This window comes from Cydia amplana, chromosome 5 (assembly GCF_948474715.1).
Source record: "Cydia amplana chromosome 5, ilCydAmpl1.1, whole genome shotgun sequence".
NCBI lineage: Eukaryota > Metazoa > Arthropoda > Insecta > Lepidoptera > Tortricidae > Cydia > Cydia amplana.
The window spans coordinates 3,861,362-3,888,636 of NC_086073.1; the positions used below are offsets into that span (position 1 = coordinate 3,861,362).

Here is a 27,275-nt window from a genome sequence, read left to right on the forward strand (position 1 = left end):
GCGTGGCCGGTGTTTGGCGATGTTGGATTGGATTTTGTTGGTGCGTGTGTCATAATTAAACTACACACAATTATGGACAAATTAAATTGTTCCTGTTAATATACCTTGATTTCTGTTATTTTTATGAATTCATCTCTTTTTAAGTAGGCTTCAGAAGGCTGTTTATATGTCGGAATCTTTTTTCGAGGAGATGAAAAATTGTAAAATACTATAGTGGATGAGTGGTTGAATCTTAAATGTTTAATAAACAGCTCTAAATAAAATTACAAAATACTGAGAAGGATATCAGTAGTCTGAGATTTTCTTATAAAATAAATTTTTAGTGCTTTCGCTTTAGTTAGAAAACTTCATCCTAAAATCTTGCCAGGAAGCTAATTCTATACTAAAGACGTTCGCGGGAGAAAAGCCCCGATTAGACCAAACCCATTACACAACTGCAACCAACTAACAAAGAAACGAGGATAATTTTTGCTATTCCGCTACAGAAATTAACCTCGGATTTTGAGAACATACGAGTATGCCACTTAATCAATTTGCTTAAACGAATAAATGTGTTACAACAGTAAGATTAATACTAACTTAATAGTATGTAGGTAACAAAATAAATGATTCACTGAATTCAGTACGTGAATCATTATGGAAACATAATTAAATTGCAACAGTTTAAACAATGTTTTCAATAATATATGTATTGTTTGGACAGATTGCTCTTAACATAAGAATAATATGATAAAACCTTGAGCCGATCATTCGAAAGTTCATTGAAATTATAAAAATACAATTGATATACATTGCGGCTTACTAAATCGCAAAAGATGGCGACTATATGGTCCTTGAAAAAAAGTTATCTTAATGGCACTTAATACTTATAACTAAGTGCATTGTACACTGTACTTACTACTTTCTGAAAAAAAAAAATGGAATCTTAAATGTTAAATGTTAGGTGGGCCTACCTACACTTTTTTGTCAAATTTGGGATTTTTTTATGTTAATTCTACTCAGAATCACGAGCTCTTTCTATCCTAATAGGAGAAAAAAAGTGTCCTAAGGTTTTTATTTCCATTACGTCACCATTTTTCATAGACTTTGTATGGCGGTCGCAGAATGGAAAGATCGAAAAATGTATGGAAATTTTGGGACACTTTTTTTTCTCCTATTAGGATAGAAAGAGCTCGTGATTCTGAGTAGAAATAACATAAAAAATCCCAAATTTGAAAAAAAAGTGTAGGGGACAACAAAAAAAAAGCGGCCAAGTGCGAGTCGGACTCGCCCATGAAGGGTTCCGTATTTAGGCGATTTATGACGTATTAAAAAAAAAAATTTTACCAATTTGGAAGTGTCTCTCGCGCAAACTATTCAGTTTAGAAAAAAATGATATTAGGAACCTCAATATCATTTTTGAAGACCTATCCATGGATACCCCACACGTATGGGTTTGATGAAAAAAAAATTTTGAGTTTCAGTTCGAAGTATGGGGAACCCCAAAAATTAATTGTTTTTTTTCTATTTTTGTGTGAAAATCTTAATGCGGTTCACAGAATACATCTACTTACCAAGTTTCAACAGTATAGTTCTTATAGTTTCGGAGAAAAGTGGCTGTGACATACGGACGGACAGACAGACGGACAGACAGACGGACAGACAGACATGACGAATCTATAAGGGTTCCGTTTTTTGCCATTTGGCTACGGAACCCTAAAAACGCCCAAGTACGCCATAGAAAAAAAGATCGATGGCAATATTAAAACCAAAAAACTTTGCGCATGTTTTTTACTGTCATTATGAAGTAAGTACCTAAATACCTGCGAGCTGCGGTGCGTGCACACCAACACGCAATTTAGAATAATATAATATATGTAAATCACTATGTCATGTGTCAAGGAAAATCGATAATTAAACAATAGCGAACTTATTTGACTATGTACAATCATTGTTATTTCATAGGATAACAGTAACCAATAACTTTTAGAGCGCTACAAAGTTGTAGTAGGTTATGTACGATTATTATGCACCTAATTTTCCTCGGTGGTCTATAGTTGTGTGCAATCACTAAATATAATTAATTTCACAAATCTAATTCAAATGTTTAAGTCAACAGACTATGGATATGACTACATATTTCTGTGATATATGTGATTGTTAAATACAACGAAAAACGAATATTGAAGTCTTAAGTACCTATTAAAATGTCCAGCTCCATAATAATCGTAAATATGGTTGATATTATAGTATACTTATTTTAAAACCATACAAAATGACGAGATTAATAGTAAACAGTTGTTTGTAACGCCTCTCCACCTAGAAGACAATTTGAATGAAAATTTGTATAATATATAAATAGATTCGATGAAAATCGTATCACATTGGTATCTGCGCAGGCGCTTCAAATGACAAATGGATGTTTACTCAAGGCTATTTTTGCATAACAACGTAGAAGCTTTAGAAATAAGTGTAAGTACCTTATTATTTATACATGTTTAAATTGCTCATCACAAAGGAAAAGGTCACTGATAAGTAACTAACATAACTCACCCTTTCGGTTTTCTACGCACGAGTATGATATAGGTACCTGTTTTTTCTAAATTCGTCCCTCAAAATCACATTTTAACGTAGGGGCGCGATTCGGATTTTGAAATAGACATCTGTTAGATATCTTTTAGACATCGTCAAGATACGATAACGATATGTTTAAGATCTAACCTGTCAAATTTGACAATTTACGCGATTCTGGAGATACTCTTGAACGATTTCCGCAAGATATGGCTTAGAGATCCAATTCACATCTAATAGATATCTAACTCTATCTAACGTAAAAGTGACATTGGTTGCTCGAATTGCGCTGCAAAAGAGAACTAGTTGAAATCTAAACTATAACGTATCTAGAATGGATCTAGTACGTGTCGTCTCTTGTGAATATCTTGAAGTTCGAATCGAATACGGCAGTATGTTTCAATACGCAGTTAACCACACTACCAATTTAATTATAGAGTTCATTTCTACAGGGGTTTCCCAAAATGAAATGAATAGGCTTGTAATGGCTGTAAACTGAACCACGATAAAAGCGTAGTTCGGTTTACGTATTATTTACGTGAAAGTGGAAAGGTATTGTCCATTGTCCATTTAAGAAAATACGAAAAGTAACGTTTAGTGTGTTCTGTTGTTAGTGGTTATATTATGCATTTCATTTCCACTTTAGTGCTTATAAGTGACAACATGATAATCGATCCAAGTGTAATATATACGAGGGTTGTTTGAGAAGTAACTTGGTTTCATATCAAAAAATAATAATATTGCAAATGTATTTATTTTATTTCTCTACGTAATCCCTCCGAAGTTCTACGCACTTGTCCCAACGAGTCTGCAACTTCTCTATGCCTTCACGGAAGTGCGTTTCTTCAAGGGCCTCGAAATACGCATTGACCTCCCATATAACCTCCTCATCGGACTTAAAATTTCGCCCTAAGAGAAATGTTTTCAGTTTCGGGAAGAGGTGATAGTCCGACGAAGCCAAATCTGGTGAATAAGTAGGGTGTGGAAGAAGTTCCAATCGTAACTCCGACAATTTTTGTGCAGCGACACGACTTGAATGCACGGGAGCGTAGTCATGGTGAAAAGTCACATTATTTTTTGCCAAACCTGGACGTTTTTCAGCTATTGCCGCATGTAACTGATCCAAAAGTGATGCGTAGTATGCTCCAGTTATAGTTTTTCCCTTGGCCAGGTAGGCAATTAAAAGTATCCCTTTGCGTCCCAAAACACAGACGCCATCACCTTTCCAGCAGACGGAATGCATATGGCTTTCTTTGGAGTTGGCTCACCATGACCAGCCCATTGTTTCGACTGATGTTTCGTCTCCGGGATGTAGTGATGGATCCAGGTTCCATCCATAGTAACAAAACGGCGAATAAAATCTGTTGGATTTTTTTTAAACACCTGCAAATCTTCATCAGATGTTCACATGCGAATACGCATTTGTTCTGGAGTCAGTAATCGCGGCACTTACCTTACACAAAGCTTTTTCTTGTGCAAATCGTCGTGTAAAATAAAATGCACCCGCTCAGAAGAGATGTTTGTGGCTTCAGCTAATTCGCGTATTTTCAATCTTCGGTCGGCTAAAACTAAATCATGGATTTTATCGATGATTTCGGGTAAAAGTGCTGTTTTCGGGACTCCAGGGCGAGGTGCATCTTTAATGCATGTCCTGCCTCGCTTAAACTCATTTACGCAAAGTCAAATCGTTCCCTAGGAAGGACACGAACTACCCAACGTAGGTAAAATCCTTTTATGGATTTGTTTCACAGTTTTGCCTTCCAAAAAAAGAACTGAAAAACTCCACGAATTCCAATTTTCTCCATTTTCCCGCGTAACTCAGACCAGTATTGTTTGAACTACTGTCAAATGTCAAATTCCTGCCAAAAATGACATGACGCCACATATTAAATATGTTTAATTACTAAACTAAATCAATACATACAGAGTTGACGCCAACGCCATCTATACGTAGGCGAAACAAGTTACTTCTCAAATTACCCTCGTATTTCACCTCAGCAGCTCGAACAAGGGTACTTTGCTACTTAAAAACAGTGAGCAAAATGAACAAAATGCGATTTTGCTCACTCAGTGCGCGAAATGCGATTTTGCTTACTGTTTTTAAGTAGCAAAAGTACCCTTGTTCGAGCTACTGAGGTGAAAACTTAATTGTTGGTATATCTTAAGAAAACATGAGTGAATAGCGGTAAGTGATGAAGACGGAATACATTTTTCGGGTTCTCTAATATGTTCTCACTGCTGAGGTGAAAAGTTTTGTGAACTACACGAGATCAAAGTTAGTATAGTATAGAATCTTTCGCTTGCACGGGACTCGAAATAAGCACTCGAAGAAATATCAAACTTTGATCTCTTGTTGTACAAATAACTATTTATATTTCAAAAGTACTCTTAAATAAACGAACTTGAAGTTAGAGCCGAAAACTAATTGAAACTGTTTCCTTCTACTTAAATATTTTTACAAAACTCTAATTTACGCGTCTTTGTATGAAATAATCGTAGGGACTAATATTGTGCTAAAAATCGTGAAATCGTGATTACGATCATTGGTCGAGCGATTTCCAAATAAATATTTTGTAATTTCGCCAAACTCTCCCATCGCTTACCGTGCAAACAATAAGTAGGTAATATGACCTGTGTGGGATTGATGTTCTCCAAAACCGGTGTTTGCATTTTGGAAATTAGGTCAAGGATTATGTCTTTGTAAAGACACCCGGTCTCTGGTCACCCCACCCGGAACAGTAAGAGTACATCCATTGTGACTTCATTGGGGCACGCATGAAATGTTTAGGTAGGTACAGGCAGCAGCAGAAGTTGCTAAGCGGGCGAGCAGTTCAAAATTACCTTGACACGCTCTTTATTCTCTTAAAACTAAAGTCGTGTCAAGATCGTTTTGAACACTTATCCCGCTTAGCAACTTCTGCTGGTGATTATACGATCGTATCGATCACTCAGGTATAGTATAGTCGTTTTGTTGTAGATAGAGGAGCGATGCCTATGATCTGTTATTATGTATTTAAATTTAGTATAGCCAATCATACCCATTAATTTGTTTTTGGCTAGTTTTTTACTCGTAGCTTTGCATTCGGGCTTTTTTTTATTTTGAAGTGGCTTCGAGGCGTAATTGTAAGGTATATTTAACGCGTTTGAAATCTTATTGAATATGATATATATCATAGTGATAAGTAATCGTTGTTGAAGTACGTACTATTAACTATAATATACGTCATTAAAATCCCAATGAGTCATGCTATAGTTCTTTATAAGTCTCAGAAAAAATAGGACGTAAGTTTCAGAAAGAATGAGTATACGAGTACATTTTATATATATCATTATTTTATTCCCTATAAGCGCAAAATGTTTTAATTAATTATTATGCAACGTTTCAATTTTAAAACGAAAGTTGTCATCCATGAATTGCAACCTGCGATGCGTGGAACTAGTTATTAATGTGCACTTTTATGACTCTACTATTTATTACCGTATCTGTTGCGTTAATTAAATATTCGATCATAGTCGTTAAACGGTGTCGTAATGCTTGGTTTTATGGTTGATACTTGTAGATGTGTTAAAAAAAGTTTTTCCCGCCGAAAACTGTTGCGCTATTCAAGTGTAGCATTATTGGAAAACCTTAATATCATACATAACAGAAATTGATTAAATTTAGTTATAGAACGGAAATACTTAGCACGGCAAAAGTTTCTTAATTTTCGCACCATAAAACTACGCAATCGTTGGTTTATCATTCACTTAGACTTACGTATACCTACATATATTATATTCTTCTATATTTCTCCCGCGGCGTCTTTGAATATCTAATGCGTATGATCCTCTAATTTCAAAAGGCTTTATGTTATGGGAATTAAGTGTCACTTAGGTTGATTAGTTCTGCGCGATACCATGCGCTCGCGCAGCGAACGCAGCGGGTACAATGCGATCACTGATTACTTGCTATTAGACAGAGCAAATAAGAGAGATCAAGACATAAAATGTAAGATCCCATGATAGTTTAGTGCAAGAGACTTCATATATAGTAGGGGAGCCCACGATGCTAAATCGGGATTTACTCGAGCGTCATAGAGACCTATAATATTGGGTTGCGAAGCTTAGATGATAAAAAGAAAACAGAATCATATAATATATACCTTTTCATCGGTGGGGGGAGCGGCTATAGATTTTCAAAAATGTAAAAAAAGCTGTTGCATGGACATACTCGCGCGTCAGATATTGATATCATCCATGTCCTACGTATTTTAAAAATGTACGTATTTTAATCTGATTGTTTCCATGATGGGGGTGGTCGTACGTAAGGGTTGAAATCAGTTACGTTGTCCGTATGAGACTTTTACAATTTTTACATAAAGTTTGCTGTCACGTAAAATGTTTGTAGTAATTTTTTGGAAGTTTAGCACATTAATAAAACACATTAATATTTAGAAATGTAATACATATTTATGTAGTTAAATTACCGTAAAAACATATTTCTATAGTCATAGGGACCATCAATCGACGCGAGAGGTATAAAACAGCGCACGAGGAGTGACTGCCAGTCATCGTAAGCGCTTCATACTTAATGCAGTCTGTGTGAGGTAGTCTATGGACACGATGCAATGTGCGTGCAACTTTCTATTTTGACGGCGTTGTCGGGCCCTGCACGTACTTGCAGGAAAAGCGTCATAGAAAGTTTTGTTTGCAATTGTTACATATGCAGTTACCTGCTTTTTAAATATCCATAAATACCATACGTTACACATTGGCATACGTGTCCCGTTTTGTTAATTTTGGCACGGAGAATAGAATAATATAATTTTGGTATATTGCTAAGTCTCAGTATGTTTACGCAGCTGTAGTTCCCACAGCGGATTGATATTTTAATTGATATGAAGAACCTAAGCACTTTCATGACAAAAATGAACATTACACATTTGATTATAATAATTTAACCTACTTCGAGAAATTCACGAATTTATTATGATTAAATAAATTATTATGATTAAATATTCTATTCTATTTTCCGTGCAAAACTTTGTTCACGGAACACTTATGGGATCACTTCGGTCTTGCAAATCAGTTATTTTTTTATATTTGTTGTAAAATTATATCAACTGTATGCAATAACACACCCTCCTACATCATCTAAACTGTCTCAATTAACAGTTATAAGTACTTGATAAAACGGCCAATTAACCTTACAAGTTAAACACTAGTCATAATAAAATGAACATGCGGATGCAAGCCCAATTCAAATTAATAATTAGAAAACCCGTTTTGTATAAGAGCGTCTATGTCGAAACCCACTAGTTTACATAATCTCAGAGCAAACGGCACCAAACGCAAGTACTAAAGCGTCCAGATACTAAAAAACTTCACACGCATGGATCTTATAAGGAAAAAGGGCTCAAGTAACGCAGGACGCATCGACTACCTGACCAGATATCATAGAGCTTCATCTAGTATGGTAGGTCTTTGATGTAAAGGTTCGTTTTAGAACGGATGCGTCTACGCATCGGCGGTCATCCGGAGTGCCGCGCCTCTCTTTCACAACCGCAGAATGCATTTCTCCGTCATGATGACGTAGTGACGCGGTGACCCACTCTACCGCGCTTTATCAAAAGGTCGTATCTATACCCGAGTTTCATAATGATTTATGACTTTCTGATAGGTATATGGTAGCTATTGTGGTTAGGGATGGAAGTATGCGCTTTCTTTTGTTTTAGAACGGTTTTTGTCCATGGTCGGTTTGGAGAATATGATTTCGTGACAGATAATTGTTGACTGTTTTGGTACGGTAGAGATTCATCTTTTGGAAATAAGTTTTTTTAGTATCATAGAAACTTTAGCATTCTTTAATGCGCAATACACGAAAAAAAACAACGGGTTGCACTCCGGGAGTGCCGACAGAAGTAAAAGCTCAATGACTAGTCCAAAATGTCTGCAGCACTATGTATAATTGACCCATCCTCCTTTCTATTGAAAAAGTTCCGGAATTGCTGGTCAGTGAGCTTAAATTTGTAGCGCGAATTGTTTAAAATTCGAATAGAAATTGTAAAGTTACCTTGCAGACCTCGCATCTAAATATATTTGGTCATGGTATTTTGAGTTTTATTCACCAGTACTAGAGTTCACTTTTATTAGCGATTTCATCAATATGTAGCTTTATTGAATTATACTTGAGTGATATAAAGTTAGAATGTAACTGTGAGATCCTCGTATTTCAGCCCGTACAAAATTAGAACCCTTTTCATGTAATGTCATTGGGTTTTTCTTTATTGATTTAAATGCCATCTAAATGAGTGGCCATCTAAACCTTACGGTCACGTGATCGCCTTACGCTGTCTTGAGTTTATCATTTTTTCCCCACCTCAAAAAGTGCCCAGCGCCGCTAAAGAAGTTTTCACTTCAAAAATACAAAAACGCATTATAAACACTGTTTTGCCATAGACCGATGTTTTCTGAAAAAAATTTGTAAATACGTCATCATCTGTGAAGATGATGATAAATTCACCTTTATAAGTATTGATTCTAAAACCTATTGCTAAAAAAATCCTAAACGGAAAACGTAAACGGACAAATTAAATTCTTTCTCGGAAATTTTAATAAAGCTTAAAGTCAGTAATCTCACAAATGTAAGTAATGCAATTAGCCCAAAGCTCCCACGGCGCGTAAACGCCGTTTAAGTAGTAATTCCACAAATGTGAACAAAGCATAGTACGAGTACGAAACAACAATGAACACTTGTTAGAGCATCGTTAAATTCGACTACGTACTCGTACACGACTCTAGTTACAGAGACAATCTATTGCTACCATAATAAAAGATGAAACGTTAAATAACACAACTATCCACCTTACCGCACCGTGATAAGACACAATTTACATCCTTCAAGAGTAGTCGTAAGATATACGAGCGAGGGGAACATGGGATAAGTGTGCAGTACGTTGATTCCGCTTACGAAACTCGGATAAAACTGTAACGAGTCTGCTCATACCAACATATTTAGACCATTTCTCTTGCAGTTTAGAAATTATTGTGCGTTGTTTCGCAGAATAAGGATGCTAGTGGAGGTTGTGCGTAGTGCAAGCCTTTGTTTAGAAACCGTTAGATGTATGTACCTGCTTATTACGCATTTTGGTAGAAGAAAGAACGTAGATTTCATTCGTAATGCTTAATTTGTAGAACAGTTGCATGTTTAGGCAGTCGAAACTTTATGAAATACTTTTAGGAAAAGAGGTTCCATGAGCTAAGTTTTAATTAAAATAGTTTCAGACTTTCCTACATACCTAAGCGTTTTGTCATTCATGTGAGCATGCGAAATCCCATATTTATAACCAATTTAGGTAATTTGTGTAGCTTATGACTTACTGGTACCATACTTTTCATATTGCAGTATTCCTGCTTTTCATAGCTTTAAACAGAATTATTATCTCTGGTTTTTTCCAATGAGACATACGTAAATGCGTAAATGAGCAAAATGGGGTCTCTAATCATACGGCTCTCTGGCCTTAGTTGCAACCTTATCGAATGTCAAAAAACCATTCCTAACTTACCCGTTTTACTCGTAGATGTTTGGTGCTTTTCTTATCTTGTTTTTAGTAAAACTTTTACTTTAACTGAAATTAGGAAGAAATTGCACGCAATCCGTCCGTACGTCCGAAATGAAAAGTTCCATAGGATAGTTCTCTTAGATTAATTTAGCATTAACTGGGATATCTTCCAATTATCATTCATTTTTCATTTCACACGACTGCCCAAAAAAGGAGTGTATTGTTGTCAGGGATCATATATATGTACCTACGTATTTTTTAAAGTTTATGCTTCTTCCTTTGTTCGTGGTTCCGACCTGATGTTTATGTAACTGCCGCTTTCCTCCTCTATTCAAAATATAACACGATGTTGCCAGTATTTCTTGAATCATTTCACAGAATAATATATTATGTACCTAATATTAAATTTATTTCATTTTAATTTCGATTTCAATGTTTGGAAACTTTTGTCAAATACACTTCTAATAGAATCAGTACAGTAGAGAATTTTTTAATTGATTAGATATGAATGATATGATGTCATGGTCATGTAATTATGATTAGGCAGGTATAATAAATGTTTAGTTTAGAATGATTCAACACGTGACAGGAAAACATTTTAAAGTATTTTTCGCGAGGGAGCTTATCTTTCATGTATTGTGTGAAATAAAAGGTTTTTAGACTAATTACCCATACATATGCAATCTCCATCTAGTTGTACAGTATACCCAAGCATAACTTTGAGAGGAAAATTGAAGCACACAAATAAAATGTTTCATCAATTTGAAGTATCGGCAGATAAAAGAGATAAATTCCTTTGGTTGCACCTCTATCTTTCGAATATGCAAGAGCGAAAGAGAGGCAGAGAATTAAAGCTCGATTTTCGTTTTTCGCTGTAGGCCCTCAGGCAACGTCGAGGCGTTGCAACGACGATACTTTGCGCAACTCGGTGCAACGTCCCGCGCGCCCCGCACACCACGCTTGCGCGTGTGTTGCATGCCGGAACCGGGTCGTAGCCGAAATTCACCGACCAGCGCAACCAGGTCTCCCCCTCCCTGATATAAACCTCATTATCAATACCTACCGTCTCCCATGAAAGACCAGCTTACACCGGACGCCTATACGTGCACGCATGCAAATGTGCGCCCAAACATGTATACAGTCTCGCTCTTATTATAACGTAGTAAGGTTCAAATATTCACGTCCAATGTACAGTTAGCCGAGTATCTAATCGATACCGTATCGACTGCATTCGGCCTATGAAGCCTGTACGTAAATTATTACAGTGACGCTTTTGGTAACAGGTGCATTACCTTTAAATATCATACGTTTTCCGAAATGAAATATTGGAACGAACGTGGGAAGTGAGTAGATAGTTTAAGTATTTGTTGATGTACCTATTTCATCTTTTGAGATCATGGTTTCTTTGATAAGCCCGTAAGGGCTCTTCCAATCCAATTATTATCTGATTATATGTGCAATTATGCGTTGTAACTTGTAACTAAAAGTGTATTAGGTATTTATCTTCATACTATTTTTTTTTTCAAGTCATCAACATCATTTTCTTTCAAAATTGGTTCTCTTACACTTACCCCCTGAATTTATTCCGGCAAAAATGTCCTGAAAATTATCCCAGCAATAAGGCCTAGTAGATGATTGTACTATAGGCCTTATTGCGTCCAATATTGCATAGCAACATTTTTAAACCAACGCCCACAGCGAGTACCTATCCTTGATAATCTCAAGTACTCCCAAAATTCACGAAACGGGGTCGGACATTTCAAACGTTAATCGCCATAGGGAGAGATAAGGAAAATCCTCAGAAAACGATGTGGGGGCAGAGAACTCGTATTGAAAAAGCAACGCGAACGACCGGCTGCTCATTACTGCCACAACTTCATTTTACAAAATAGGATTGGAGTTTTTAATCTTGTATTTTCTACCGAAACTGCCTTTTTGCATAGTAATAAATTTTTCAATCAGTTTCCCTTGCGTCAAAGAAAAATACCTACAGCGACATTCGACCTTATAAATTATTTTATTGATAAGATGTTGCTTGCAACGCATTTCGCTTTTTTTTATCACAAAGTACACAACAATTTATATTCCTCGCCAAACTGCGATTGCAGTTTGTTGGCGAGGTCGCGCTCATTTTTAAGTTTTAAACATACATACATATTATGCTATGCACTAAATACTAAACTTAAATACATACTATCCAAGAAGCGAACATGCATGGCGATTATAATGACAAATCAAAAAAGACAAGTAGGTCATAACATTTGAAATTATTTTAACAACAAAATTCAGGTAAAGGTTCATGAGTAAGTACAGTTTTAATATAAGGGTATATTTTTCACACATATATAATTTAGAGCGAAATCTAGCCAGTCATAACAAAAAGGGGTCCAATTGACATCTATTTGTAAGCTCGAATTGGCCTCGTAAACAAAGATTGTTGGTCGTTATTTGTTTACGACGTTCAGTCACTCCACAGTAATTAAATAAGTTTTAAAATAGAGAGTTTCAATTTAATTTCAGATACCTACCAGATTTGCTACTTAAACCCTTGCACAGCTGTACAAATTGGGGGTGGTAGGGAGAAAACTTTGATGCGGTGGGGTGTAATAAGTACTAATGATTGCTTGGGGGCCGAGAGTAAACTACTCGTAGTTCCCCCGTGAGGTAACACATTCAGTAAGATTGATTGGTATTAAATAACTGGTATACTCGTAGTTCGAGGGATAGATAATGATGGAAAAACAAGTATTGTGAATGCCTTTTTAAGAATTTTACCGTATTCAATTTATTTTACAATTTATGTAATCAACTAATATAGTTTTTAAGCGCAATGTAAACTAACAGAATATGGGCCGACCGACCGGAAATAAAGACTTTCAATTTCAATAAACATTTATAATCGAATGACGTTATTCATAAACGCGCTACAGGCCTTAATTTGCCATTAATCTGTCATTGTCACTTATATATTTAAAAAAAAGGATAAAATATGAATCAACTAATTGAGGCTTGTAAAGTTTTGTGAATAAGGGGGAAAGTGGTTTTAAATACACGAAGTTCCATTTTTTGTTCGGGTTAAAAGTTCCCTAATTAAATATTATATGAATTTCAATGATTTTCCCATGGAATTTAGCGCGAGTCCATTTCGGGTTCCTAATGTGGTCATGACCAAAGTAGTAACAATTCCCGACATAGGAGGTGACGACCTAATCATGTCCGGGCCATTCTCATTCATTATTAATGACATGGGGCTTTTACTAAATAAATATTAGACCCGTTGAAAAATATGCTTTACCATGGGACTTGTTGCCTGAACGTCAAACCAATGGTAAACGTCAAACTTCTATGAAATTATGACGTATAAATAACACTTGCACGGCGTATGTTATCAAAATCTTTGTACATTTTTCGTGGTCTAACTCTATTACATTTATTCTATACGCTCTCATGGGTGTTACTGTGTCACCCCTGAAGGACAGCTGTAATACGATATGTTTAGTACCACCTTATTGGTAAAACTCCACCTAAAAGCTTGAGGCCTAAATACTTTCTATGTAAAGGGTATTTGGTGACCTTTGGGATCCCTCAAACTATTGTTTCGTGACAGATTATGGCGGTCGTCTCGTGTCTAATATTCGGAATAACATCGTTTATTACCTAATACACCTTTTGTTACACGTGTTTAGCCTATTATTCTATTAAACAAGAGTCTAGAGTTCTTGTACCCTTGGACCTGAGACGGTCATACATATATATTGATAATGAAAATGAAACATGGCTAAAACGTTACCACAGTCTATAAAACAATACAGTCATTCGACGAAGCCGTCTGGACAGGGCAATTGTGCGGGGTGCGAGGGGCGAGGCGTGGGTCGTGCGCACCCGAGCTGCATACATCGCCATTGTTAGTAACTCGGTATAGTAAGTCAAGTGTAAGTCTTGGGCAGTTGTGTAAAAGTCTGTGACAACCCTCTGTGTACTTGTACGGTGTTGGCATTTACGCAACATCAAAGGCGTCGGGCCACTGTTACTTTTTACACAGTGACGTTACCGTCTAATACCTACTTTTATATGTTTAAAGGATATTTTAAGTCTTCGATAACGTCTAGATTTTTGTGTTAAGTTTCACTGACTCTTGATGAATTTTTATTATTTTAATAACAGACGAACGTCTGCGGATGCATAGTAACAGTAGGGACCCTTTAATAGTTACGGTACGGAACCGTTAGAGTACACGTGTTGCTTTAGAATCAAACTGCATCAGTACCTTTAATACTCCTTGCCAGTCCAGACACAAGTTGAGTTCCCTTTACACCATTCCCTCGTAGCCAAAACGCGTCGGCACCAATTTGAACTCCACGCACCGGAGCTGAACCGTGGGAACTAGCGGTCACCGTCATTACATATTCATGGTAGCCTGGCCCGGTATCGATCATCCACCGGTTGTTCACCCTGCGACCTTGGGCAGAGCCACCTTCCGCCCCGCGCCCGAAGGCCTACCTGGTACATTGATTTTATTTTTAAAGGATTTCATATGCAAAGTCGGTAGGCTGTTTTAATAATGGATTTACTGCTGCTTTTTATCTTCGCGTAAAGGGCTTTGGGTACCGTCCAGGGGAAAAGGTAGAATTGATTGATTTTTGTCGGTTACTTAGTTTTGGTGAATTTCTAGAACAGCTGAAAATACTTAAGTAGCACTACAGTTTATACTTATAGGTACATACCTTTGTCCCTTGATGAAATTATAAAATTTGAAAGATACATTTGATAATCTGTTTTTCTGTGCCTGGTAACTATTATGTCGTCCTATCTTTTAGACAGTCCAGTGAAAGATAGCATAATTGAAGCACTTTGCAGATTAAAGTCTAACCGACAAAATTATCCTCCTGGTAATTCCAGATTAGCCTCCGGAGGCTTTAATATTTACATTTTACAAAACAAGGTTTTCTAATCTGAGTGTCGTTAGGTTTTAAGTTGGTACCGTTGGTAACTTTTTAATAAAGGATTAATAATACAGTATTTAATAAACCCCGTGTTAACTAAAAGTAAGTGGAAAAACTAAAAGGCCGAGGCCTTCAATGTTCAATTGGGGCTATAGTTTGGAGAGCACTTTTACAACAGCCAACAAAGTGTCATTCCTGACACTTGTTAGAGGTTTTGTCTAGACTCTCTAGTAAAACTTCCCTTGTCAAATTTGGAACTTACGTGAAGTAACAGGGGATACGCATTAACAGACTGTTTAACACTTTAATTCAATTACAAATGGGGGTTATGAAAATCGAGACAATGTAGTTTATGATTTATGATTCTAAAAACAAAGTACTTATAATAATAATTGAGAACGCACTATTCGTCAACAAACTGTCTACAGTTTAGCGAAACCTTTGTATACCAAGGCATAAGTACATATTTTTTATTGGAATAAATAATTAAAAAAAAACCCTTAATAAGGTACTCCGTCGCGCTTTGAACCAGATATTTAGAAGAGTCGTAATTCGATGTATGAGTATATACAGAGCACGTTTGTGCCGGTTCGTGCCCCGTTTCTAAAAGTTTTGCGTCGCGACGCATGTAAGTTATACAATCTTATACACTTTGTTTGAAATCTCGTTAAAAAGGCGTCGCGTCTCACGTCTCTGCCGTCTGGCTTGCACTTTACTTTCGTCGTCACTTCATAAATGAGATCATTATGATACATTCAGATTTAAATATATGTCTATATGTACTTTATTTTAAAGCGGCGATACGATAAATGTTGTTGGAGGATGCGGGACGGACTTAACGTCTTTAATAATAAATAATACATACTACCGCTATGTGGCATGTTGATTCGACGATCATTGTCCCGATAGTCGTTTCAGTGAATGGTCTAATAGCGAAGAGTCTAGATCAACATCTTGAGAGACTCTCGCTAGGTGGTTGGATCAAGGGTCAGACGCAGAAGGCGGTGATCTTGGACACGGCGCGGATAGTCCGCCGGTTCCTCTCTCTGCAGCCCTGACCACCGGTAGCGTGGGCCTTGCCCCGCTGCTGGCGTCACCCTAGGTTAGGTTTTTTATAATGTGTTTATATGTATTTTTTATTGTTTTGTATTTTTATATTTTACTTTTATATTCATATTGTAAATAACCTAACTTAAGACGAAAAATAAATAAAGATAAATAAACATACTAATTTTCGTAACACCACCCAACTAAAGTCCAAAATCTCCCATCGATGGTCCAAAGCTAACTCGATTATCTTCGATTAGGTGTGATTATTATTTGAATGATGCAGTTCTAAGGCAATATATTTTCATAAATGGGAGAAAATCTCAGATAAAACTAAAAAGAACATTGGTAAGTATGCATACTAAAGGCACCGTCTAGGGTTAGCCATTAACTCGGAGTTAACCGTTAACACAGGGTTAAATTATACTGGTAACTCCAGGTTTATCCGGTTAACCCCGAGTTAGTGGCTAACGCAAGTGGCCCTTAATTACGAGTATATATTTAATTTGTACCTGGTTTTTATTACTGGGCACACTTTGAAAATATTATTTTGGTTACAGGGAAGGTAACCGAGGCGGCCCGGGCATGGACTCTCAGCAGCAGCAGTACTGCCTCAAATGGAACAGCTTCGGTTCAAACTTGGCCACGTCGTTCGCGAACCTCTGGAACTCGGAGAGTCTCGCCGACGTCACACTGTACTGCGAAGGTGAGTCACTTTGTCTAAGGCGGTCTTTACAGTATGCGTATGAGCACATCGCGTTTGTGTCCGAGCGGGACAAATAATAGCTATATACTTGGTGTTGGTAGAAACTCGAGTATTTTGAGTCTATATTTGAAGAACTTTTACGACACTGCGCTTGAAAAACTTCTGAATAGGATTCAAGTTTCTACAAAAGATTTGGGTTTCTAACGATTTGAAAAGAACTCGGGTTTCCTGTTAATCATTAAAGTTTGAAAAACTGAGTGGAGTCTTAAAGCAGATGACTCAAAGGACATGAGTCTTAAACCAGCATTACCTATTAGTTTGCATAGTGATGTCTTTCTCAAGCACTACAGCGGCGTGACGATCCGCGTCTGTATTATCGGCCGCATACGAGAGATCAAAGTATCTTAAGAGTAGGTATATGTTCAAAACGGGTTCCTAACTTTTTGCGTTAGGTAAGATAATATGTATTTTTCTGAAAAATCATCTAATCTTGAAAATTACTCCTTCATTACTTTATGACTCCTTTAAAATAAAATAAAATAATAAATATGTAGTCAAAACGTTCAAATATATCTTTTCTATATCCCTGAAAGAAAGAAAGATAAATGATTTAATATTTAAGAACCTAGTACGGCTTAAACGTTATATTTCTTTTATTTTCCTTCACGTCTTATAGGCAGGACTGACGAGTCACGATGACTTGAGAGAACTCAACCGCCTGAAAAACGCGGGCATGGTTAAGAGACTCGGGGATGCGGCCGAGTGCCTGACAGCCCCTAATGTAAATGAAGGTAGCTTATAAAAAAAATCATAATGATACAGGATAGCACACGTCTATTGTGAAGGCGTTAGAGTTCTCGTTCAGATATTTGTGAACACTTTGGAAGCTCCGATATATCTGATGGCTACTGTAGTATCGTTTTAAATAGCTTCAAAACATTTTTAACTAAGACTTTTAAAATAGAAAACTGTTTTGGTTAAACGTCATTTGTCGAGGTCCTCTTTGAAGGCGGCGAAAATGCAAAAAAAAAAATGTATAGCAAATCAATTATAAAACAAAAAAATAAAAATATACAATAGTCGAAACAGGGGTAATTTTAAACCCATCCATTTTTGTAGTCAAAATGTTCAAAATGTTCAAATTGAGTAGAAAAAGTAGAACAATGGAAAATATTTGAAAGATTCACAAAGTTTGATAAGGTTCACATCCGCGGATGAGGATGCGGATGCGGATGTCAAGATTAGGTACTTAGAAAACGTCAAATATTACATTTTTAGTATTTTTTTATTAAAAAAAAACGAAACGTTTAGTATTTGAGCAAGAATATAGGTGCGTTATATTGAATAAACAGTAACTTTGTCGACTTTTCTGGATCTAGGCTCTAGACGATTTCGTTATAGGTAATGACGAAATTACCTAGCACTTACGCCGCCGCTAAGACGTTCCTGTACCGAATTGTTCGACATCCGCATCCGCATAAGCTCCGCATCGATTTTATGCGGATGCGGATGCAGATGCGGATGTTGAAAATAATGCGGAAGCTCCGCGGTTGCGGATGCGGATATTCGCAACATCCCTGATCTAGACATTCTAGATGTGTCTGTACCTACATGTTGTACCGTCGTAAAAGTTGTAAATTATATTATCTCTGTATTATCACAACATTCATAACACGATGTCAATTCGAACGTTGTGCGTACATGCATGTCCACAAAATCTTGCTAAAATGATAAAAAGGTCGTTGACATCGTTTGCGATAAATTTGGCACTTTTTTTCCCAATTGGCCTTGACGTTGGCATGCAACATTTTTACGGTGTGTGTATTACATTTGATAAGCTAAGATATGTACCTATTGCAGATATTGAGGAAAAAGGGTTGGACTGTGATAATGGTGTTGATTTAAACATCATTGATTTCATTGCAATCGATATAAATTTGGGTGTTACAGAAGTAACAACGTACAGAATGCCGACTCATATGCTGACATTTCAAATACACGGTAGATGTACCTAATCAATTTTGCATTCAATTTGTCGTTTGGGTCAAATATATTTTAGAAAAAGGTCACTTCTGTGGACAATACCATCAAAGTTAACGACTACAGGAAAGCCGTGAACGAGATAAGAATAGGTACTATAAAATGTGTATGACCCATTTAGTTTCATTAAAACTATTTACCTACTTACCCACTATCTCAAAAAACATGGCCTTGAAATGACATAATACGTATTATCGTTGAATGCACAGGTTATCATGTTATTGCGTTTTCCTTAAACAGACACGTGTAAGTGACTCAAAGATTGTTTACCGTTAAGTTGCAAAATTTGTAACATTTTCCTACTAAACCGTATTTTCAAATCTTTTGGTGTCGCAAAAACTTCGCCGTAATATTTCATCGGCATAAATTCGGCGGTTGTAAAACGTTCAGGTATTAAATTTCACCTGGGGGCTTCCTTTAATAACGCTGTAAACTTACACTGCTTTTAAGCCTTGTGCATATAGTATGCGGGTAGGCATTTCTATTCAAATTCGGGTGTTAATTAAAGCACGTCACGTCTCCCATGAATGCGTTGCCGAGAAATAGCCGAGATAGTTGTTGTCATCTCCCGCAAACATTGCCGACTTTGATGGCAGCCCCTTTAATACACTTCGTGTTGATAACAAGAAACATGAACTTGAACTCACTGAAGTTTTATTTCAAAGTAAACGCTGGCTCTTGACAACTTGTGTAAAGAAATTGAAATGTTATTCAAGAACCCACAGGATGCAAAGAAATTACTTACAAGGATAATAACAAGAAATATGAACTTGAATTCAATGCCATTAGAGTTTTAAAACAAAACGTTGCAAACCTTAACAAGTTCAATGAAGAAATTGAAATAATGAAGCTCACATATAACGAACGTAAAGAAATCCCCCGCAATGACATTGTTAAACATCGGAAAGCTAACGAAGTTGAGAATTTTTTCGACGACTGTTTGACCCTACTTCACAATGAAGACTTAATTGCAGTTAATTTGCAGGCCTGTTTCAATGGATTTTATAGGAGTTTTTCCTGTAAGGTTTCCAGTCGTAACTTTTCGAGGTCGAGCCGAACAAGTGCGCTAGACGCAGTGGGAGGGCGAGGGTGGGGGTAGCCACCCGCCGAGGACTGGGCTGTAGAAATGTTTGCTGTTAATGTGGAGATGGCTTTTGGGAATTGAAATTTATCTTCAAATTGTGACAATACTTTATGGGTAGTCTTTTTAAAGAATATTGTCGATACGCATGCATCTGATGCTGCTGCTATTCAGAAAATTAGTAAGGTAGGTATCGTGTCTTATGGATTTAGAATAAAAAGATATTGGAAAATGGTTTTATTAAACTTGTAATTTTAAAGCAGCTAAAAAATAAGACACAATTCATGATTTTTAGCTTGTAACGGAGTGCACCCATTTACCAAAGCTATACATATCAGAAACCTCCATCTCTACCTCAAGTCGGATAGTCGCTGGATCTCTTCTGGCACTTACCTCTGAGGTTGGGGTGAATCTTGTTATTCTGCATGGCCGGTTCGAATTCTCGTTATAATACTCCTTTACTAAGGTCTATACAGTCGCTCTTTGCTCCAACACATATCTATTGGGTTCCTACTCGTGTCAAAATTGCTCCCGCATAATAATGCTTTGAAAACTGTTCATAATGACTTGTTTATCATGCAGTTGCATGCATGTTAGAGCATTATAACAGATTGTTGCTTACGAACGCTACGATGATATTAAATGACTTGCCTTCAAAATTTAACAGTGTCAAACTAAAACTCGACTTAGGCGATAGTCTAATAAAGTACTTCTGTTATAAATTTTCTTCGTTTCTCTGTGAGAGAATGAATTTTTTTACTGGCCTGCCCCGTGACTTAAAAATTAGCGCCAAAATAGTTCAGTTTTACATTCCCAAGTACCGCATTATATGCGTTTCGATAACGGCGGCGAACGCATCGGCGCGGCTCGCTTCCCTTATCGACCGAGCCGCTATATGTGTCGCGAGGCAACCGACCCTCCGCGGCCTACCCGAAAACCTCCCAAACTCCCCCACTTTCGACTTGGCCGTATTCCAGCTGCCGACACGGATTGCACGGAGTCACATAAAGCTTAACACAGCCTAATGCGGCTCTCGAAAATTCCGCTCCACAGAATTGATTACCCACACTGTGTCAAACCGACGGCCAGTTGGAAAGACTCGGTCTTTTTGCATCATTTTTACGGTTTCACTTTCTGGTGTGAATTTCGTGCGTGCATTTATTCAAATGTGGGGCGGGCGGAGGTTTAGGTGGCAAATATTGGATTGTTTATTCTCGGCAACTACGTGCGAGTCGGGCGATACCTTGCGACAATACGTTCCAATATTCAGCTTCTGCTGCTGGTATACGTTGATAAAATATTTGGTTTGAAGTTTGCTCGTTCGAGACGATCAAATAATCTATGGTTGTATAAATAGTAAATACTAAAATATTGTTTAAGCAATACATTTTCGCACAGTATTTCCTTTATTTTGTCATAGAAGCCAATCGATTCCGAATAAAAAAGTGCACATCGATCATTAGATAAACTCAAGTTGAAATGATAACAAAAGGTAATACACTAATAGATTAAACAGCCGCCAAGGGCTTGGGGCTTAAAGATTTCAACAGGCATCGAATAGTTCGTCGCCAAATCTTGAATACTTGATGAGGAGCGGCGATTTCGGTTTTACGTTCAATAAAAGGGGGTTTACGTCCTATTTATAGCTCAATTTCGGTGCTTAGATCAATAATGTGTTTCCGATTGGACAAATTATCTGGAGCAATGACTTTTATTAGTGCATTTAGTGTGATCGATCACAATCAATCAGCTCTATTTGTAAACTCGTAACGTAAGGAGATTTCAGAGTTTCTTCTCCGATGAAATATATTTATGAGTTTAGAATTTATGATGTTTACAATATTTTAGTATTTAGGTATCGTCATCATCACGAATTGTTGGTTCGTTCCAAAAATACTTTGTAAACTAATAATAGCAAAGCAGTTTTTCCGGGAATCTGAGTCGTAAATGGACCACTAAAACCATAATAGACAAGTTTATTTTTATACTGACATTGCCTTCGCGACTGACGTGAATTAGAGGCATTTCTTCATACTCCACCGCACATTAAAGTGGCGTTTATCACATGGTTGGTTTTAGGTTAACGTCAAAACTCAAGGTGTTGGTGCGGTTGACCAAACGATGGGAAAAGGGGGGTTAGGGGGAGTTGATACCACACCGACGCTTCCCCCTCTAGCTATACTTGAGTGCATTATACGTAAAACAAAGCCACCCCATAACTCCCAGGAGTAATGTGCGTTGCATGGTGACTGGAGGCACAAATTTTTAACCCTTTCGGGGGTTGCAGGGTCGTGGCCGTTAATTGCATTTAGGGATGTGCGTTGGGGTTGAGTTACCTTAACGAAACAGATAATCGCGAGCGGGGTGCACACTCGTTATAGGTTATTGTTTTAACTTTTTAATTACTTGATTGCTTAAGCTTAGATTTTACAAGTTGTTTTATTTCCACCCTTTTGTTTAAGGGTAAGCTTCTCAGTAAGTTATTACTTCCGTCGTTAAATGTCTGTACGGCTGTACGACGTCTGTGATGTCCTCGTAAACATAAAACGACAAAGTTGCTGCGACTTCTGACTTGTTGAGTGTCTAAAGCAAGTTCACGAAATGCTAGGCTATAAACTAATATGAGAATCACGAAAAAATACCGAGTTTTAACTCCAATTTACAATGTTTATTAGGTTGGCGTGGGTCGCGTGCGTGTTTCTTATTAATGTTGTTTCTATTTTAAACGAACACTTCACGAAAACCTTATTCCGCTTTAATAATTTTGCATTAAGTGACAAATAGCTTTTATTAGTAATAAAACATGTGAGAGCGATAATACGAGTATATTAGTTAAATTTACATATGAAAAGAATTACGCGTTTGGAAATTGTGATGCGTCGTCAATATTAATTCCTAACAAAGGTACAGAAGAAATAATAGTAGGTACATACCTAACAAAGGTTCATCTTGTATGAATACGAATCGACTTACTGTTCCACATAACATGTTGCTACACCAATACAATAAGGCATTATAGGCGATGTATTATGTAAGAGGAGACTGCAAGCCTGTATAAAAGATGAGCGTGGCTAGAATTTATTTGTCTATCAAGACCCAGACTAGACCCACGTTTAAGTACAAAAAATACTTGAGTAGGTGTCGTTATCTAGGGCTGAGGGAGATTCTGACTCGAACGTCCTAACAAACTGTAGCTACCTACTCCTACTTTTTTATTATATTTTTGAAGTGAAAACTTCTTTAACGGCGCTGTGCACTTTTTAAGGTGGGGAAAAAATGTTAAACTCGCGAAAGGTAAGATTCGTAAGACGTAAGACTGACACGTGACCTGATCGAAAAACTTTTACAATGTCACTGAGTTTTTCTTTATTGATTTAAATGCCATCTAGTGAGTTTCCCTCTAACTGGTACTAATATAACTCAAGTACTAACAGTAATGTGCTTAGGGGTTTCAAGTAATGCGACGAAATAACGCTAGATGCTGCAGACATTATGCACTAGTCATTGAGTTTTAACTTCTGCCGGCACTCCTGGAGTGCAACCCGTTGTTTTTTTTTTTGGTTTTTAGTTTTAATAATAATAATAATAATTCAGCCTTTATACGTCCCACTGCTGGGCACAGGCCTCCTCTCACGCGCGAGAGGGCTTGGGCTATAGTCCCCACGCTAGCCCAATGCGGATTGGGGACTTCACATACACCTTTGGATTTCTTCGCAGATGTATGCAGGTTTCCTCACGATGTTTTCCTTCACCGAAAAGCTAGTGGTAAATATCAAATATTTCGTACATAAGTTCCGAAAAACTCATTGGTACGAGCCAGGATTTGAACCCGCGACCTCCGGATTTTAGTTTTGCTATTCGTTTTAATTCTAGAAGGAAATAAAATTTCTCTCAACATTTTCATACTTTTTTCGTACTAGAACATTTTTATCCCCTTTAGGGTCAAAACATCTCTTCTCTCTGAATGGAAGTGTATATTTAAAAACCTAGTAGGGGGGTGATGAGGTACGGGTTTTTTATTTAGAATAGCCCGGCTGTCCGTGATTGCAATTTTATCGGAGCCAGACGCAAGACCACCATCGCCAACCAACGCACGTAGCCCGGGCGTCCGAAACGCTTCACCTAGTTTTTCAGTACCCCCACTTTCCCCCTCCGTGCAAGATTGATTTTCTCTCGCACATTTCGCTTGCACTTTCAGTGGGGGTGTGTATCTCTCCCTCTCTAGCGTGGCCCGGTCGACCTTGAAACGGGGCGGGCGCACACAGACGTCTGGCAAGGGATGCGTTGTCGTCTACACGCAGTGGGGTTGTGTGGGTGAGCCTGGAAACGGGGTTAGTCGTGCTCCCCACCCCACTGATGTCGTTTTCACTTGCATCCGGGCGCCGGCTATACCTATGTATGCCTATGCGTGTGTAAGGGACCCGATTTTCGATCTGATTATGGTGCCGGCTACGAATTTTCCCTTTCATTTCGGAGCGGGTGGCTGTGCTATGTGCAATTTAGTTTTGATGGTTGTTACGTGTGTGCGTAACGGATTTAAGTTTAACACTATTTTAGTTTTTAGTACTACTCGAGTACCTATGTTTATTGGTTATGTAGACTTTGCCATTTGCTTAAACGATGTTTTGCACATTTTAATTTTGCGTTTCACGCTGTGATTTCGCGTAGCGACACCGAGCAAACAGCTGTTGCTGACGCTTGATATTTATTTATACTGTATTATTCTCTTTATATTTTGTTATGTTAAATCCATTTTATGACTTATGGCGTAAGTATTCAATGCACCTGTTTCTTGGATCATAACTCGAGTTCATAAAGTTTATTGGCCTTATAATAGTTTCGTTTTTTTCGTTCTTTTTATTGTCGTTTTACTATTACGTTTCGACTTACTCGTCTCTTGAGACTCCATTATCTACCGCTAACATAATTCGTATTATATTCGTAGTACCTATTTATGTATGTATTTTGACTTTTTTACTCATCTAGGTGGTAATGTTCTTTATATTTCCTAAGGGAACTAAGTTTTCTATTACTAGTGATATAAAATGATACGTTAGTTTAGTGGTGGGTATAATCTACGATAAGGCCAAATTTTACATCGGAAGTAACATACGCGATTACATTATCGTATTGTGGATTAGGACCATTGTTTTTTGGTCATTCTCAGCGATGTAGATCATACTAAAAAACTGGTTGAAAAAACTATAATATTACACGCGATATTGAGGTTTATCTATAGTAAACGTAGTTCAATATACCTAATCAACTCGCAAAGTACCACCGGTCTAGCCTAGTGGGTAGTGACCCTGCCTATGAAGCAGATGTTCCTGGGTTCGAATCCCGGGAAGGGCATTTATTTGTATGATGAGCACATATATTTGTTCCTAAGTCATGGATGTTTTCTATGTACTTAAGTATTTGTATATTATATATATCGTTGTCTGAGTACTCACATCACAAGCCTTCTTGAGTTCACCGTGGGACTTAGTCAATTTGTGTAAGAATGTCCCTATAATATTTATTATTTATTAACTACGTTGAAAAGAGACGGTATAAGTATACAAAAATAAACCGCCAGTGAGTAGTGTAAAGTAAACTACGACACCACAGCGGTGATATAAAGACGTTAGTCGGCAGTGTGCGGTTGCGCTATTTTGCATTACACTGCTCGCTTTGTTCGGGAAAACGAATGTGCGTGAAGGACCCGGCCATTCGTCACCCTGCATAAAGGTTCTTGTAAACTGCGCGATTTATCACTGGTGCCTCCAACAATGTTTTAAAGTAAGGGCTGTAGAGAGTACAATCTCTTTCTAATAGCATACCCCGGTTTGATGCTTAAAAAGTGGGCAGACAAATGAAACTTATTACTATAAGCATTGACATAATACATGTATCTAAAGACGGGCACTTAGAATGGTGCTAGTTCAGCGGTGTCACTCACAAATTCGACCCATCAACCAATCGCGTTGTGGCGCTAGACTGCACGATTGGCTCGAATTCGGTAACGTAAGTAACGTAAACTCGTATTCAAAGAGTTGTGTTTGTGCTCTGTGTTCATTGTGTATCATTTATAAATAGATTCCTATATGCATTGAAAAACTTCTGGACGAGATTGGCTCAGGACCGGGATAAGTGGCGTACTCGAAGAGAGGCCTATGCTCAACAGTGGGCGATGAAAGTCTGATATGATGATGATGATTGAAAAACGGGGCCCTAATATGGTTTTAAACCACGATTTGAGGTCCAGTTATCAAATACCTACCTTATATTATTTTCCTAACACACGATTAATTTCTTGAAGAACAACAGTTAGCGCAAACTACTGATTACAAACCCAACCCAAGTCAGTTTAATATAAGTTCATTTGTCGCCCACGCAATAATTTACAATTATCCTTGGAGGATTATTCTGATTGCAATAATAGGTTATGAATTTGAACTGTATTTGTTTTTGATATGATCTGTAAGTGTTGTACATGTCAAAGTGACATTCTAGCCGAAAATCAAATCCAGATCAAATGCATAACCTGTTTATTACAATTTGAATAAGCCTCATGTTAGCAAAGTTTGTGTTTAACGAATTTCGCCTGCATCCTCCCCGTGCCGACCTAGTTGGTGGCGCGGTGACCCATTTAGGCAATGCAAGCACAGATCACTTGCCCACTAGACGGGGGAATAATACATCACTGACAAAAAAAATTAGCCGAACGCTTTGCGTTATTCAAAAAAATAACTGGACTTAAGTGATAAGGAAATTAAATTTAATTAATATTCTAAAGCCGATTTCGTTGTTGCAAACCGACCTGTGACTGGTGTAACACATATGTATACCTACGCATACATATATACAAAAAATACGCAACCCCAAAATTATTGTGTAAGTAATAACAAAATGTATTGTTAGTGTTATGCAATCTTTCAGTGCTGGCCCAATATAAACTTATTAAGTTATTACTATTCCACTTACCCATTTTTAGTTTAACCCGCGGTATAGTTATTTTCAGGTATAAGTGCGCTAATGTGCAGAGTATAAACTTTAAAATTCTGATAACGACTCTGACGACAAACACTCTCAGTTTTACTTCCACTGATGTATTTAATAATTTGAATGCTGCGTGAACGTAAGTCTTTGTGATTACTTCATCCGTAATGTGGAGTCTACGGGAATTAGTCTATGAATGCAAGTCTAGGGGCCCGGGAGTGTTATCATCGTTATTTTGGGTACTCGGTTCTCCGTTCCTTTGTCTATTCCCCTCGGTTCTATCCTGCCTTTGCCCACTTTTGTGAAAAGAGATAAGAACGATGGTAGTAAAACGGTATACCTTTGGCGTACGCTTTTGTTTTGGACCAGTTTTCCTTACAATGTGT

General features: G+C 37.4%; 1 protein-coding gene across 1 annotated transcript in view; it reads left to right on the plus strand.

Moving 5' to 3' along the window:
- The window catches only part of LOC134647790 (zinc finger protein chinmo), a 60,369-nt gene that overhangs the window by 11,687 nt on the left and 21,407 nt on the right, over positions 1-27,275 (plus strand). The window contains exon 2 of the mRNA XM_063502111.1: positions 16,647-16,787. Within this exon, the coding sequence (XP_063358181.1) occupies positions 16,667-16,787 (121 nt within the window). The 5' untranslated portion in view covers positions 16,647-16,666. The remainder of the gene's footprint in view (positions 1-16,646; positions 16,788-27,275) is intronic.